General features: G+C 49.7%; 1 protein-coding gene across 1 annotated transcript; it reads left to right on the top strand.

Moving 5' to 3' along the window:
* Window positions 1-4,659: 4,659 nt before the first annotated feature.
* Window positions 4,660-6,860, top strand: GPR27 (G protein-coupled receptor 27). Its single transcript, XM_053989355.1, has one exon. It carries the CDS (start codon window positions 4,660-4,662, stop codon window positions 5,800-5,802), a length of 1,143 nt encoding a protein of 380 aa, XP_053845330.1. The 3' UTR covers window positions 5,803-6,860.
* Window positions 6,861-14,382: the final 7,522 nt, after the last annotated feature.

Below are 14,382 nucleotides of genomic sequence, written 5' to 3'. Positions count from 1 at the left end.
TGCCCCATCCCCAACCTGACATCTGGATCCTCTGTAAGCAAGAGGCAGGGTGGAAGTTGTCCAGCATTGGTTTAAATGTCTTCATGTCACTGGCAAGTACCATACCTGTGCCCTGGTTACAGAGGGCAAGCATGGCTCCTGTGCAGAGCAGTTATTTTGGGTAGTACTGTAAATGTTGCAGATTTTAATCTTCTCATGCTGCTTTCACATTACCCAGTGCCCAAACATTACCTTAATGTGTCATCTTCTGTTCTGTCATTGCCACAAAGTATTATCATGATCCTTGTAAACACCCACAAACCTGCCTCATTAGCTCCTGACACTCCCTCCTCCCCTTCCAGGGATGACTGATAGCCACCCTTATGCCAATGCCATTCCCTAGGCTGCAACCTCGTGGTTTGCTCATTCTCCCCCTTCTCTAGGGCTCGTATCAGCCCTCTCTCCCATTGCACTGTTGGATTTTAAGTTTCCTTGGCAAAAGAACAGTTTTTTGTTTTGCTTGTGTAGCACCCTGGTCCCTGACTCACTCCACTAGGTGCAAAGATAACACAAACAATGAGTGTCATCCAGAGAACTTTCTGGGAATTACAGGAAGATGGGAAGGAGGACCTTTAATCTTTTTCTGCCAGATCCAGCTCAAGCCTCTGTTATCCCTTTTTGCTCCAGACTGACCTTTCCATCTCCTTGATTGCAAAGCCTGAAAACTTTCCCTTGCCTGAATTATCTGTGACAGCAAAATTGCTCTGGCTGACTGCTCTCACCTGTCCTGCTTCTCTGTGGTGTGTCAGCCATGGTGGAGCTCAGGGATTGTCCTTCAGGCATGTCCAGACATTTCCTGCTTCTTCCTTTACATCACACCAGGGACAACACTGATTTCTACTACACTGTTACAGAGGTACAGGACACTTCTCTTTCCAGAAATGTTATGCAGAGCTCCCAGCCACGGGAACACAAATAAAACCACTAATAATAAATAGGCAAGGATTCAGGAAGCACACCAGTGACTGATAGAAAGAAGGCAATATGCCACAGTATTTGCTGTAAGAGTCCCTATTTCAGCTGTCTTTCCCATTCAAGGCAGTGAGAGGAGAACATGAAGAGGCAGGCAATTCAAGTAAGGCACACTGAAAGGTCAGGGGAATCCATCTAGCTTGTGCAGCACCATTTTGTAAGCAGAGAATAGCTCTTCATTAAAGTCGATTTGTGAAAGTGATTGAAGGGAGAAAGGAAAATAGCTTAACACTCTCATTACAATCTCTGGGAATTACCTGCTCCCCACGACTGCTGAGATGGGTCTGGCTTTTGTCTGGCTATGCCCAAATCAATAGACACACAGTGTTTCCAGCCCCCACCAGGGCACTGGAGGAAGGAGCTCTGTGTTTCAGTGTCCAGGGGTACACCCATGCACAGAGGTGTCCCTGCTGGGCAGGGGGCTGGACACCTGGCAGAGCCAAGCAGCACCGAAGATGAAGGCTTTGTCCTGTGGATACAGGGGCAGTCCCTGCTGCTCCTTTTGACTCTCAGTGGTTGACACTTCCACAGGCACTGCAGTCCCTGCGGGTGGGAAGAGCTCCTTGAGCACCTCTGCAACAGCAAAGGGGTTACAAAATACCCTATTTCTATTTTTTAGTCAAATGCTGTAAGTCTGGCACTAATGTCCAAGCTGAGGCTGAGTCTAGACGAGGAACTTGTTTGAAGTTGATAGGTCTGATGCAACAAGACATGAAGCAGCCTGAATTGGCGTTGGCTTGCCTGTATGGGGCGACCCAGGTGGGGCAGGGCGGGCTCTTCTCCTGGCAGGGTGTAACTAACAGGCAGAGTTATCCTGGCGGGTCTAATGCCAGGTCAGCCCCTTTGGGAGGCGAGGAGCCTGCTCATATAAAGACTGTCAACCCCCCGCCTGCCCTTTATTTTCTTCATTCCTTTTGGCTGTCCCTTTAGTGTCACATCTCTCAGCCAGCCAAATTCTAGGCTCGCACCTCCTATAGCACTATATAACAGCCTCATCAGGGAAGCAGCCCTGGGAAAATGGATGAAACACCATTCCCTGCCGGCTCTCTTCTCGCTACAGGTGGAAGAAAGATGAGCTAGCAATTTGCTGCTGGCCTGGCAAGATAGCAGTGAATTACGGCAGCTCCTGAGCCAGCTCAGCTGCGCTGGCGAGCGTTCAGGGAGAGGAGAAACCCTTCCCGCAGGAGCGGAGGAGGGAAGCAGGTGTGTTATTCCCTTTTGTTCACTTGATGGCAGAGATCACAGAGCTACCACGGGCCATAAGGGCTCCTCGGCTCCTCTGAAAAGCCACACGCCCCCGAGGACAATCGATCCTCGTCCTCATGCTTGGCAAAGCACATTGGCTCCTGGCAGCCTGCCGTGGCGGAGTGTTCCTGGGCTGCACCGGGGGCCAGCGACACAAGCGGTGTCCCGGCTCCTCCACAAAGACACCGCTCCTGACAGAGGTGCCAGGGCTGCCGAGGGGACACCGCGAACCCGGCGCTCGAGTCACTGCATGAATGTGAGAAACGCCTGGAAAATTGCACAAAGCACTGAACAACCCGTGGGCAATTCTCTGTCACAGTAAAACTTCGGTGCAAATGAGAAACCTAACAACTGAAAACAGCTCAGATGCACTGGTAGGAAGCAAAAAGCAGCCTCAATTTTCTACCACCTATTTTTTTCCCCCCTCTCAGGATTTCTTTGATCTCCTAACGTTGCAATAAATAACGGACATAAACCAGATCCAGGGGCAAATTAAGTCCTGTGTGATACAGATTGCCCTCGACACATCCTCGTGCCAAAGTCTGGCTTTGGTTCACCACTGTTAAAATGCCAGGAGTTCAGCAGAGCTGCTCTGGACATCTGGTGGCATGATCAGGGTCAGAGCCTGGTCCCTGCTAAATGCAGAAAGACTTTCTGAAACCAGCCAGAAAGATCCGCTCGAAAGACGCTCCACCAACCTTCGATTTTGGGGCTGATGCAGATGATTTAATTGCTACAGTTTCTGGAATAACACTGAATTTACTGATGGCTTTTAATAGAATGCTCAAAAAGGATTTCAGACGTGTCCTTCACAAGAGGCCATGAAGGAAACTCAGTAATAGTACGATAATTGCATTAGTATCTCCAGTGAGCCCAGGGCCGTGCGTTGGTGCGTGCCTTACAAGGCACGCAGAGAGGCCTTGCCCTACATACACAAGGATGGAAAAGTGGGAGAGGACAAGGATCTGCGTCTCACTGGCCTATATTAAACTGCCCATTATAAACCTGCACCAGCAGCACAGGTGCATCAGCAGATGCTCTGTGCCAGTCGGGTCAAATGTGGTTTATCCAGCTCACAAAACCTGCCCAGCCCTCCGTGGGTCCTGTGTAACTAAGCCTGGGAGTTGGTAAGTCCCTGAACAACACACAAACATGGAGAGCATCCTGTTTGATCTTCTTAAGAACCCTAGTCAGACCCCAAATGACAGGTTCCACTAGGAACCCAAATGTCACGCTCCTGACTTGCAGAGGCACCTTTTCCTTGATGTTCACACAGAAACATTTGCCCTGTAAGCTTGCTGCAAGCCTCCTTCCCCTCCAAACCCCCCTGCCAAGCAAAGGACAGCACACCCAGATGCTGCACTGCAACAGGTGCTGCTGGACTTGCCTTGCTTGCGAGCAGGAAGTTAAAAGGCCATTTAGTATGGCCAAACCTAGCAGAAGCACACTGGTGACGGTGACACGGGTGTATCACTAATGTGTGGCTATACTGAACCAACGCACATGCCGTAGGTGCCGGTATGCATGTCTATGGGATTACACACACATGCACACCTGTCTTACACCCAGATACACTGTCTCCATCAGCTGGGAACGGCATCACGCTCCCCTGCTCCTCCGGAAGGGGATGCAGGGGATCCCCGCCACGGCCGCTGGAGCTGGACGCCTCACCGCACCCCACCGCACCCCGCGGCTGCCCCCGAGCTCCATCCCAGCACTCTCCCCCGGCGGGAGAAGGGCAGGGGCTGGGGTCCGGCTGCGGGCGGCTCCGCTCCGCCCAGCCCAGCCCAGCCCAGCCCAGCCCCGCTCCCATCCCCGCTGCGGCAGCGGGACCTCCGCGCCGCTCCGCGCCGCTGCGCGCCTGGCCCAGCCCCGCGCTCCGCAGGGGCCGGGCTGCGCGGGGGGCGGAGGCGTGGGCGGAGGGACGGAGGAGCAGCAGGAGGAGGAGAGAAGGGAAAAAGGAGGGAGAGAGGGAGGGGGATTTACCCCATTGTCCTCGGCGGGAGCTGGGCAGAGCCGCCGCCGCCGCTGTGCGCAGGCTCGTCCGGCCCCTCGCCCGGCGCGGAGGAGCAGCTGCCGGCGGTAAGGGGAGGCTCCGCTGCGCTCCGCGCCCCCCCCTCCCTCCCCAGCGCATCCCCGATGCCCCCGGGGCGGCGGCGGCGGCGGGCGCGGAGCTAGCGCGGGCGCGGGAGCCGCATGGCCCGCGGGGAGCGCGGCGGCAGCGCCCCGCCTCGCCGGGGCGGCCGGGGCGGCGGCGGCAGCGCGGCGGCGGCTGCGGGCATGGGGGCGCCGGGCGGCGCGGCCCTCGGCCCCGGCGCGCTGCCGCGGCGCTGAGCCCCCGGCGCTGAGCCCCCGGCCCTGCCCGCGCGGAGGAGGAGGAGGAGGAGGAGGAGGAAGGACCCGATGGCGAACAGCAGCGAGCTGGGGAGCAGCAGCAGCCCGCACCTGCCCAGCGCCGGCGGCCTGCTGAGCGCCTCCGGGCTGAAGCTCGCCACGCTGGGGCTGATCCTCTGCGTCAGCCTGGCCGGTAACGTGCTCTTCGCCTGGCTCATCCTCAAGGACCGGCACCTGCACCGCGCGCCCTACTACCTGCTGCTGGACCTCTGCCTGGCCGACGGGCTCCGCTCGCTCGCCTGCTTCCCCTTCGTCATGCTGTCGGTGCGCAGCGGGGCCGCCTGGCCCCACGGGCCCCTCAGCTGCAAGGTGCTGGCCTTCCTGGCCGTGCTCTTCTGCTTCCACGCCGCCTTCCTGCTCTTCTGCGTGGGGGTCACACGCTACATGGCCATCGCCCACCACCGCTTCTACGCCAAGCGCATGACGGGCTGGACCTGCCTGGCTGTGGTGTGCATGGTGTGGACCCTCTCCATGGCCATGGCCTTTCCCCCCGTCTTTGACGTGGGCACCTACAAGTTCATCCGGGAGGAGGAACAGTGCATCTTCGAGCACCGCTACGTCAAGGCCAATGACACGCTGGGCTTCATGCTCATGCTGGCGGCCGTCATCGCCGCCACCCACCTGGTCTACATCAAGCTGCTCTTCTTCATCCACGGCCACCGCAAGATGAAGCCGGCCCAGCTGGTGCCGGCCATCAGCCAGAACTGGACCTTCCACGGGCCGGGAGCCACCGGCCAAGCGGCTGCGAACTGGACGGCTGGCTTTGGCAGGGGGCCCACGCCGCCCACCCTCGTGGGCATAAGGCAGGCCACGCACAGCCAGATCAAGAGGCTGCTGGTGCTGGAGGAGTTTAAGATGGAGAAAAGGCTCTGCAAGATGTTCTACATGATCACCTTGCTCTTCCTGCTGCTCTGGTCCCCCTACATTGTGGCCTGCTACCTGCGGGTCTTCATTAAGGCCAGCTCCATCCCCCAGGTGTACCTGACCACCTCCGTCTGGATGACGTTTGCCCAGGCAGGGGTCAACCCGATCCTCTGCTTCATCTTCAACAAGGAGCTCAGGGTCTGTCTCCGAGCCCACTTCCCATGCTGCCAAAGCATCCAGAGCACCCAGGGCACCATCCTTTGCGATCTCAAGAGCTTTGGGATGTAGGGGGGCTTTTCTCTTTCTAAAAAAAGAAAGATGGATATAAATTTCCATGTTTCTGCATATGAGCTCAAGAGAGTGTGACCTGTGGGGGACAAACTAAGCCACCACCCAGCACCCAAACCTTAGGCTGTAAGAAGCTATTTTATTTATTTTTCTATATTTTGCGTATGCTCTCTTCAGAACATAACAGGTTGCTGTCTATGGGAACAGGTACTTGAGCAGAACACCCCCAAACCTTAGGCAGTAAGAAGCTGTTTTTTTTCTTTGTGATTGTGTGGTTTTTAAAAACAAAACAGGGCTCCGAGTTTCTGGTCTTGCTTCTAACGTTTCTAAACATGATTCCAACAGATATGGATTAAGGCCATGACATTATTTTTGTTTCCCTATTCCTGTCTGTTTTGATAAAGGCTTAACAATTTTACTCATGTAATATTTGATAAGGGCCAAGACAATTTTATACTAAAGTTATTTTTGATGACCTCAAGAGGTGTTGTTTTATTATTATTTGATTTTAAGTGAAGAACATGAAGAGGACGTTCCTAATGTGGTCAGAAGTCAGTTTTGGTGGGAGCTGTTGGGTTCATTCATTCTCAAATGGTTTGAGTATTTGAAGCCGTTAGTTATAACTTTTGCTTGACATGCAAACAGTGTAGAACTAATTTCAAATTTTCTTGTTGCACTATTAATTTGGTAATATTTCAGAACTATTTGTGAAACGTGATTTTAAAATACCAACTTTAAAAATAAGCAACTATAGCAGTTTTTAAAACCTAGATTGAAATTCATATTTTACTGCCTTTATAGGAAGTTATCTACAAACCTGGGTAATACTTGTACATTTTGACTGTTTTCTTTAATAAAATATTGAAAACCTTTACTGTATGTAATTGTTTCAGAATGGCAGCATTCTGCTTTGCTGACAAATAACTTGTGTATGTGGAAGGTTGTATGTCTTGTGTCTGAGTAGATTTCACAGCTAAGGTTATTATGGACAAGCACAATCCTTATTTGCTGTTAGATCTCAATTTAGGTGTTTATACCAATAAAAGTGACTAAAGCTATTTTTAAGAAGACTTAAATTCATGATGGGCAACAGGTTTAAATAGCACAATTCTTTGTGTCTGCTGAAACCAAATTTATGTTGTAGCTAATTGCTCCTCTGTTCATGATAGAAAAGAGTGTGTAATTGTGGATGGCTAATTTTAGTTGGCAAAGCAGTTTTTAAACGCTGTGGCTTGGTCAATACCATACTCATTTATAAACTATATTCTTAACGGGAAGCTTACATTTATTAAGCATGGCATTTTAACCTGCTCTGTTGTTCTACAAAAACGTCTCTGAAAGTATTTCAACCAGTAACCTGATGGCAGGATCCTGGCCCAACTTCTTAGCTATCTCATAGGAGCTGTCCCTGAGGTGCTTCCCCTCTCTGATGGATCATGTAACATTTAACAAACGTGCTGGAGCAGGTCTCACACAAGGAGGCAGGGATACAAGCTCAGTTTACATGAAGAAATCTGCTGAGTAGTTCTGTAGAGAGTAGTCCAAAACTGGTTGACATCAACTGAGACATAGCTGTCCTGTGACTGTGAAGGGAGCACAAAAGAGACATGGCAGGTCAGAAGAGGAGGGCAAAGGTGGCAGCTTCACCTTGAGGCAGGGATGAAATGAGGTGGGGCTCCTGGTTTGGTTTAAGTCTTGTTTTCCACCCCCAGCTGGGATTTGGACACCAGAAAGGCAGCATTTCCTGCAGTGCATAAGGAGAAGGTTGCAATTTGAGTTTTTTTGGTACAGTTGCAGTACCAACGCTGCCAGAACTGGGCTCAGAAATATGACCATGGATGGGGTGTCTTTAAAACAAAGAGAGACTTAATGACCATTTCTAAAGCTTCTAAAGCATTTTGGAAATGCACCTGGGTACAGAAGGAAAGCTGTCATACTTCAGATCACAGCAGCAGCTGGCTATCAGTGCTAATTATATTTTCAGGCTGGAATATAAGATGATAGCTTAGTGAGTGTTGGAGAGTAATAGAGTAGAGCTCTTTCACAAAGGCTGTGGGGCAAGGCATGGATGCTGTTGCTGGGAATTGTGTTCCAAGTATACTTTATACCCCTGATTTACTCTTAGGTCTTTTCTGCAGAGTTCCAACTTTTGGTACTTTTCTCGTATTTCTCTCAGAAGCTGCCTGTATAGTAGAGGCCTAGGACTGTGATCTGTAACTCAGATCTTGCCATCTTTTTCCTAACCCTGCTGGTAACCAAGCCAATCTTTTCTTTCTCTTTACTCTATTAAAAATGTCTGATATTTTGGCATCCTCTCTCTCTTCCAGGCTATAAGTAGTACGGTTATGATTCTATTTAAACCACAGAGATGGGAAAATAGTTATTTTAAAACCTCCTTAAAAGCTGCAAGAACCAGCTTTTCACTTCTAGAAAAAAAACGAACACAAGTTGTAGAGTCAGTAGTGTATGTGGGGGATGAAAACTCACCTTTGGGTGACCTGATGGTTTTATTTAGGCTTGGCTTGTCAAGCAGTGCTGCTGTATTGAATGCCAGCCTCTGTGCAGAGGCATCCCCTGGCTCAGTGATGGCCTCACAAGATGGGTGAGTTGGTTCTTGTCTGGTGAAGATAACAGGTGCTATGCTATCACCCATCAGTGGCAGCCAGACCCAGCCTTGCTACAGCACAGGCATATTAAAAAAAAAAAAAATTATCTGTATACCATGCCTTTTGCTTGCACACAGCTTCCAGGGCTGTCTCAGGACTCCTGATATACTCTGAGGGCAAAATCACTGCTGTTTGAAGTTAATTTTATATTTTAGGTACTTGTGATGTCAGTCAGATTATGATTCAGGCTGTGGTAGTACAAAAGAGAAGGAACTCCAGTTGCTTTAATTCAGGGTTTAGATGGGTGTCGTACAATATGGCTTAATTCCAAAAGAACTGAAACTAAGTATCAAGGACATGGCAGAAAATTAAGGAGTATTCAGTGCCAGCACACCAAAAAACGCTACTTTGCTGGCTGAGAGTGCACCAAGAAAGTACGGAAAACCAGAAAGGGCTGGAGAAGCACCAGAGGATAAATATTCCTTCTGAAATCTGAGAAAATATAAGAAAGTTGCAAAATAAAAAAAAAAAAAAAAAAACAAACCCAAAAAGCACTTCCAAAGCACAGCATTCACATAGCAGCCTTTAGTCTGCATATGGGGAAAGTGGGTCACAGAGATTAAATGCTTTGACCAAGATCAGAGAAGGGGTGTCGGGGAGGATAAAAACCTGCTCTGGATTAAAAAAACAAAAAGAGAGAAATAATGGTGGGGAGAATGGAATGAGCACAGGGAGAGATGGTTGCTGCTGTATGGACTGTGAGGTGTGGCTGTAAATCCTCCATCCTGCAATAACCAGATCAATTTCAGTCTCACTCAGAAGTGCCAAGGTCTGAGGCTCAGTGAGAACTGGGCGTTAATAATTACTCCCACATGAGAAGCTATTGCTGCTTGTACAAACCCTGGGCTCTCTTGCAAAAACTCAGATGGTTTGAACCCCTCTCCCCATCCCCACTGAGCGAAACACAAAGTACTGGGGAGCTTTGGTGGGCTGCACAGCAGTGGGGCTCTCCCAGCTCTTCCATCGACCTGTGCTTCACCAGAATGTACATTCAGTCTTCTCTCCACCCCTCCAGGCAGCTGCATGATAGTTTCCCATATTCTGGGCACCACAAGTGCTGAGTACTACAGGAAATACCAATATCATCTCCCCCAGAGATTCTTCACAGTGTGGCTCAGAGGTCACAGCATGCTGCTTCTGCATATCTGTGGTGAGGGATTGCAGTTGTGCTGAGAGCTGCTCCAGAAAAATCTTGATTGCTGCTGGCATCTTCACTCACTCCCCAGGTATTTAACACATTCCTTACAAGCGTTTCCAGTCAAAATCTTGAAGTCAGCAGAGGTTTTTAGAATAGATGTAAATGTCAGGCCAGCTTGATAAATGGCACTGGTCTGAAATCGCAGTTAGCAGCTAAGATGATCTCTGATTTACAGCACTCAGTGCCTGCAGTACTCTGGGGTGCTTGTAGCCCTGCTGTTAGATTTAGAAAGAGTTTGCTAGGAAAGGAGCTGAAACATTTGGCCTCAGCCAAATTTTGTTGTTGGGTAAAGGTCTCATCCAGTGGTCCTGCTAGAGGTGGAGGATGAGCAGGGGGTGCATAGCCCACAAGCTGTCATCATTTGCTTTTCCAATACCAGCTCTGCACAGAGGAGGCAAAACTGTCTCCCAAAATGGTGTGAAGCCAGTAGCCTCGAGGAAAAGGGCAGGAATTTGGCTCAGTCTGATAGCAACAGTTCTTTCCTGAGGCTCTACCTGGATGTGGTGCAGCTACATCTTCAGGAGGCTGCTCTACCATATGCTGTGGGACTGCCCTGGGACACACTGTGCAGAGCTCAGAGGAGAGCAAAGCTGGCATTTTCCCTCTCTTTCCAGAAAAGGATGTGGCTGGACCTCTGCCACTCACCCACATGGTTAAGCACAGTCACCTTGCTCTTTGGAGGCACCTGCACTTGCTCAGAATTGCCAACAAAACCACCCTGAGGGAAGTGGCTCCAGAGAGAGCAACAGACACATATTGACAGAAGGCAATGCTAAGTATCACTTCATTTGCTCAGGCTGCAGATAGGATCATTCCACACAGTACCAGAATACCCCAGAAACCTTATTAGAGAGTTATGCTGCTAATCAAAAATTATTAGAAACATGGCAGGGGGGCTGTTTTCTAATAGAGGTTTCCTAAAGTCATCATTTTTTTGCACAGCTTCCTTTGTAGTTGCTCAAAACACTGCACAGGCTATAATTAACTCTTGTGATAGGAACCAGGAAGCATTTCCCATGCTATGATGTTCTTAGGCTTCAGAATATTAAAAAATATATGACATGTTGAAAAAATGCAGTCATCTGAGAAAGACCATCCGTGAAGATGGTCTCCTAAAAGCTGGTGCTGAGTCGTGCTGGGTTGGGGCTGTGCCTAAGGATATCTTACCCCAAACCTCCTTTCATGCTGGTAACCTCTGATGCCAGGTCATTGCTGAAGGATTTGTGTGGGGCAAGTCCTTATCCATCAGTTGTAAAACTGGTGACTGGGAGCTGATTTTCCAGCTTGACATCTGTGACACTCTGACTTTCCCACACATCTCCAAGCCTATTTTCACTTGGTATAAGTCATTAACTGCCCCACACCTCGATGCTTTATCCCAAGAATAATTAGTTATTCACCTTTCTAATGCAGAGAACCACTGATGGCAAGAGCATTATCACGGGTGAACAATCGCTGACTGCACAAGCTTTCATCACTTTAATGCCAAGCTCAGCCTTTCATGCAAGCTGTTGCATTTCTGTATTTCTATTCATGTTTAATGACCTCAGCACTTGTACTCTGTCTTTGATCTCGAGTCATGCATGGCTGTACTGTGGATCTATTTATTGGAAGGCCACGGTCTTCAGTGCCACATTTTTCTCATCTGCTGTGACCAGGTTGATAGCACAAAGCACTTTGTGTAGGAGGCTTTCAAGTTCAAAGCTAGTCTTGCAAGGGCACAGGGAAGCTGTGAAGTCACAGCTAATTTTAGGCAGTCATCATGGCATTCATAGAGTAGGCAGAAATCAAGAGAGATTGCCCAGTGGAGAGAAAGCCCATCCTAAAGTTTCTGAATGTTATCTACTGGTATGTCATTAAAAAAATAATCCTGTGTTTGTGTGAAGATGATTAACCATTGGAACAAATCATCCAGAGAAAAAAATGGATCTTCCATCTGTGAGACGTGCAGTGTGAGCCTGCGCGCCTGCCCACGGCACACCTGCCCGGAGCCTGCTGCCTGCCCAGCCAGGGTCCCTGCACCAGGGTCTGGGGCTCAGCCCCAGCACACAGGCAAGAAAAAGAAATCAGAATCACCACTAAACAGCAGCAGAACCCTCTCTGTCTCACAGTGATTCACTCCTTCCTTTTGCTAACTGTTTTACAACACCCATTTTATCATAGCATATAAACAGCAGTGCTTGCTTCTCTCAGAAATTTTAGCAGAGGTAGAGCTAAAATGGCTTTGTCATTAAAGAGGGAAACACAGGAAGATTCAGAGGAAGGGCTGAAGTCTGGGTGCCTTCTGACAGTAAGAGAAAGAGGAATGATTTAGTGGAATATTACTTCACTGCATCGAACCACTCAATCTGTCCCCATCTGTCACTGAGCACTTGCAGGAGGGTGCTGGAAAGGAAATCTTGAGTAGCTTGATAGTTGAGTAAATCAACTGGGCTTTTTTCTTTTCTTTTCCTTTCCCTCCCTCATTAGGCTTTGTATGCTCGCACTACACAGCAGGTCCCTCAGTGTGCTGTGCCAAGGGCGAGGGGACAGCCCCTTGGTGGCCCTGGGGCACAGAGACCAGCTCAGGGTGCCCACAGGGCTGAGCTGCCCCTGGGAGCCAGGTCCAGCAGAGCCCCAGGAGACATCTGGGTGTGGAAGAAGATGGACGAAGAAGGGAGTATGTTCAGCCAAGCTGCAGTGACTACAGGGGGAGAACATGGGCACCCAAGCCAAGGAAGCAGTGGCATCACAAGCAGGGGCAGAGCTGGAGCTGTGCTGTGAAAGCAAGAAGGGACATGTTTGGGCTGAGCATCACCAAAGGGCGGCCCAGCAGGGTGAGGGAGGCTGCAGAAACCAGGCTCTGCAGGACCTGCCAGTGGGGATAGAGGGCTTGGCAATGATTTTCCTCCCCAACAGATCCTAAATACTCAGCAGAACAGACATTTTTTTACTGTTTGTGCAATATCTGTCTGAGCCTAAGTGCTGATGTAAACCAAATCCAAATAGTTGAAGGCTCTGTTGCAATGTGTGAAAGGCTTGTTAGCGACTTTGGAGAGTTTAATGAAAGGGTGGGGAAGGGAGCTGGAATTAGGACACCACCACAGTCAGAAAATGTTGCTGTTGGATTTGAAGGGGTGAGGGACCTTTCTGTCAAGGTTTCATCCATGTGAGAAAAGAGATTGGGGAGGAAAATATTAAAAACATACCAATTTTACAGGATGCGGTGAAATGTTTGGAAAGAGTGAGAATGTTGGCAACTGCCTCCCCGATGCCTTTTCCTGAGCTGACCCTTCTGGTCCCATGAAAGAGGTCAGAGGTGTACTCTGTGGCCTGGGCTCCCATGTACCCTGGAGGAGTAAATAAAGGGTGAATCCTGCACCCTCTGGAATTAATATCAGCTTTGCTAGTTTGCAAACTCCCTGCAGCAAGAGCCACATCTGCCGGTTTGCGGTGAGAGAGCCCACAAATCTCTGCATGAAATCACATCAGTGCACTCACATGTGCAAGAGAAAAAGTAAATAAAGAAAACACAGCCCTGCTTGCTGGGCTGGAACCAGGCCATATTTTTACTCTGCTTCTGCACTGCATTACTGCCTTGGGATTTCCAAAGCCACATCATGCTTTAAAAGCAGATTTAATCCTTTTTGTGTGTTACGATGCTGTGGCAGAGGCACGGCACCAGAGCTTGGGAGACCTGGTGGAATTCCCAGCCTAGGAAGAGAGATACTGCCCAAGCAGTGCAGTGCAGAGCTCTACAGGGGTCCATGGCCACCCTTCCTGTACCATGTGCTGGGATGCAGGGCAGTCACTGCATCCCAGGCTAGCTCAGGCTGCAGCGATGCAGGTACACACTAAGTTCAGCACAGGCACTTGCTTTATATGGTCTGGGAGACTTGTAAACTTCTGGGGGCAGGGACACGCCTGTGACACACTGATATCTGGTGCCACAGTACAATGGAGCATCAGTCTGGGGTGCTCTGGGCGCTCCTGGCACACAATTAATATGCACAGAGTTTCCCAGGTTTTGCAGAGGAGATTTTCTGTCCTTTTGACATTGTGCTTGCCTTCATTTTCTGCCCCACTAAGCTGCTCACACTCAGATTTTTGGGAAACCCCTGCCACAGGGGGGTTTACACCTCTCCTCTGTGGTTATATTGCTCTTTCCTCCTCACCTGCACACTTTGCTGTCACTCTGCATTGTACTCGCTGTCACAAAACAAGCTGCCATCTGTCCTCCTCCCTTCAGTGCACCAGGACTACTCAGCTTCAGCCTTTCACACCCAGCCTTTCCCAGCCCTGATGACCAGGCAGAGTGACCCAAAGGCTGCCACCGTCCTCCGAGGCAGACATGCCACATGGGGGGAACCTGCCCTGCCAAATCCTTGGAATGTGTCCTGCTGCACTGGGCTAGGTCTGCCTGCACTCAAGACTCTCCTTGAGAAACCACAGGTGATTTGCTGATGTGCATTAAACGCATCTCCATTCCTGTGCTCAGAATTATTGATCAGCCTAATGACTGCACCCCTGCTGGTTTGCCATTTCATATCTATGTAACAGAGAAAAGCACATTGATTTTGCTGTTATCAAAATCCTCTTGCATTTGCACAGTCTATTCCCTTCCTACAATTTTCCAATTCCTTCTGGAAAACACGTTATACAATGGCAGGATCAAACTCCTGAGACATCTTGTTTAAATCAAGGGATTCTTAGCACCTTCTGTTTCTTTTGAATATC

The sequence above is a fragment of the Vidua macroura genome, chromosome 13 (assembly GCF_024509145.1).
Source record: "Vidua macroura isolate BioBank_ID:100142 chromosome 13, ASM2450914v1, whole genome shotgun sequence".
NCBI lineage: Eukaryota > Metazoa > Chordata > Aves > Passeriformes > Viduidae > Vidua > Vidua macroura.
The sequence above is the reverse complement of the archived record's forward strand: the minus strand, read 5'-3'. Positions and strand labels throughout refer to the sequence as shown.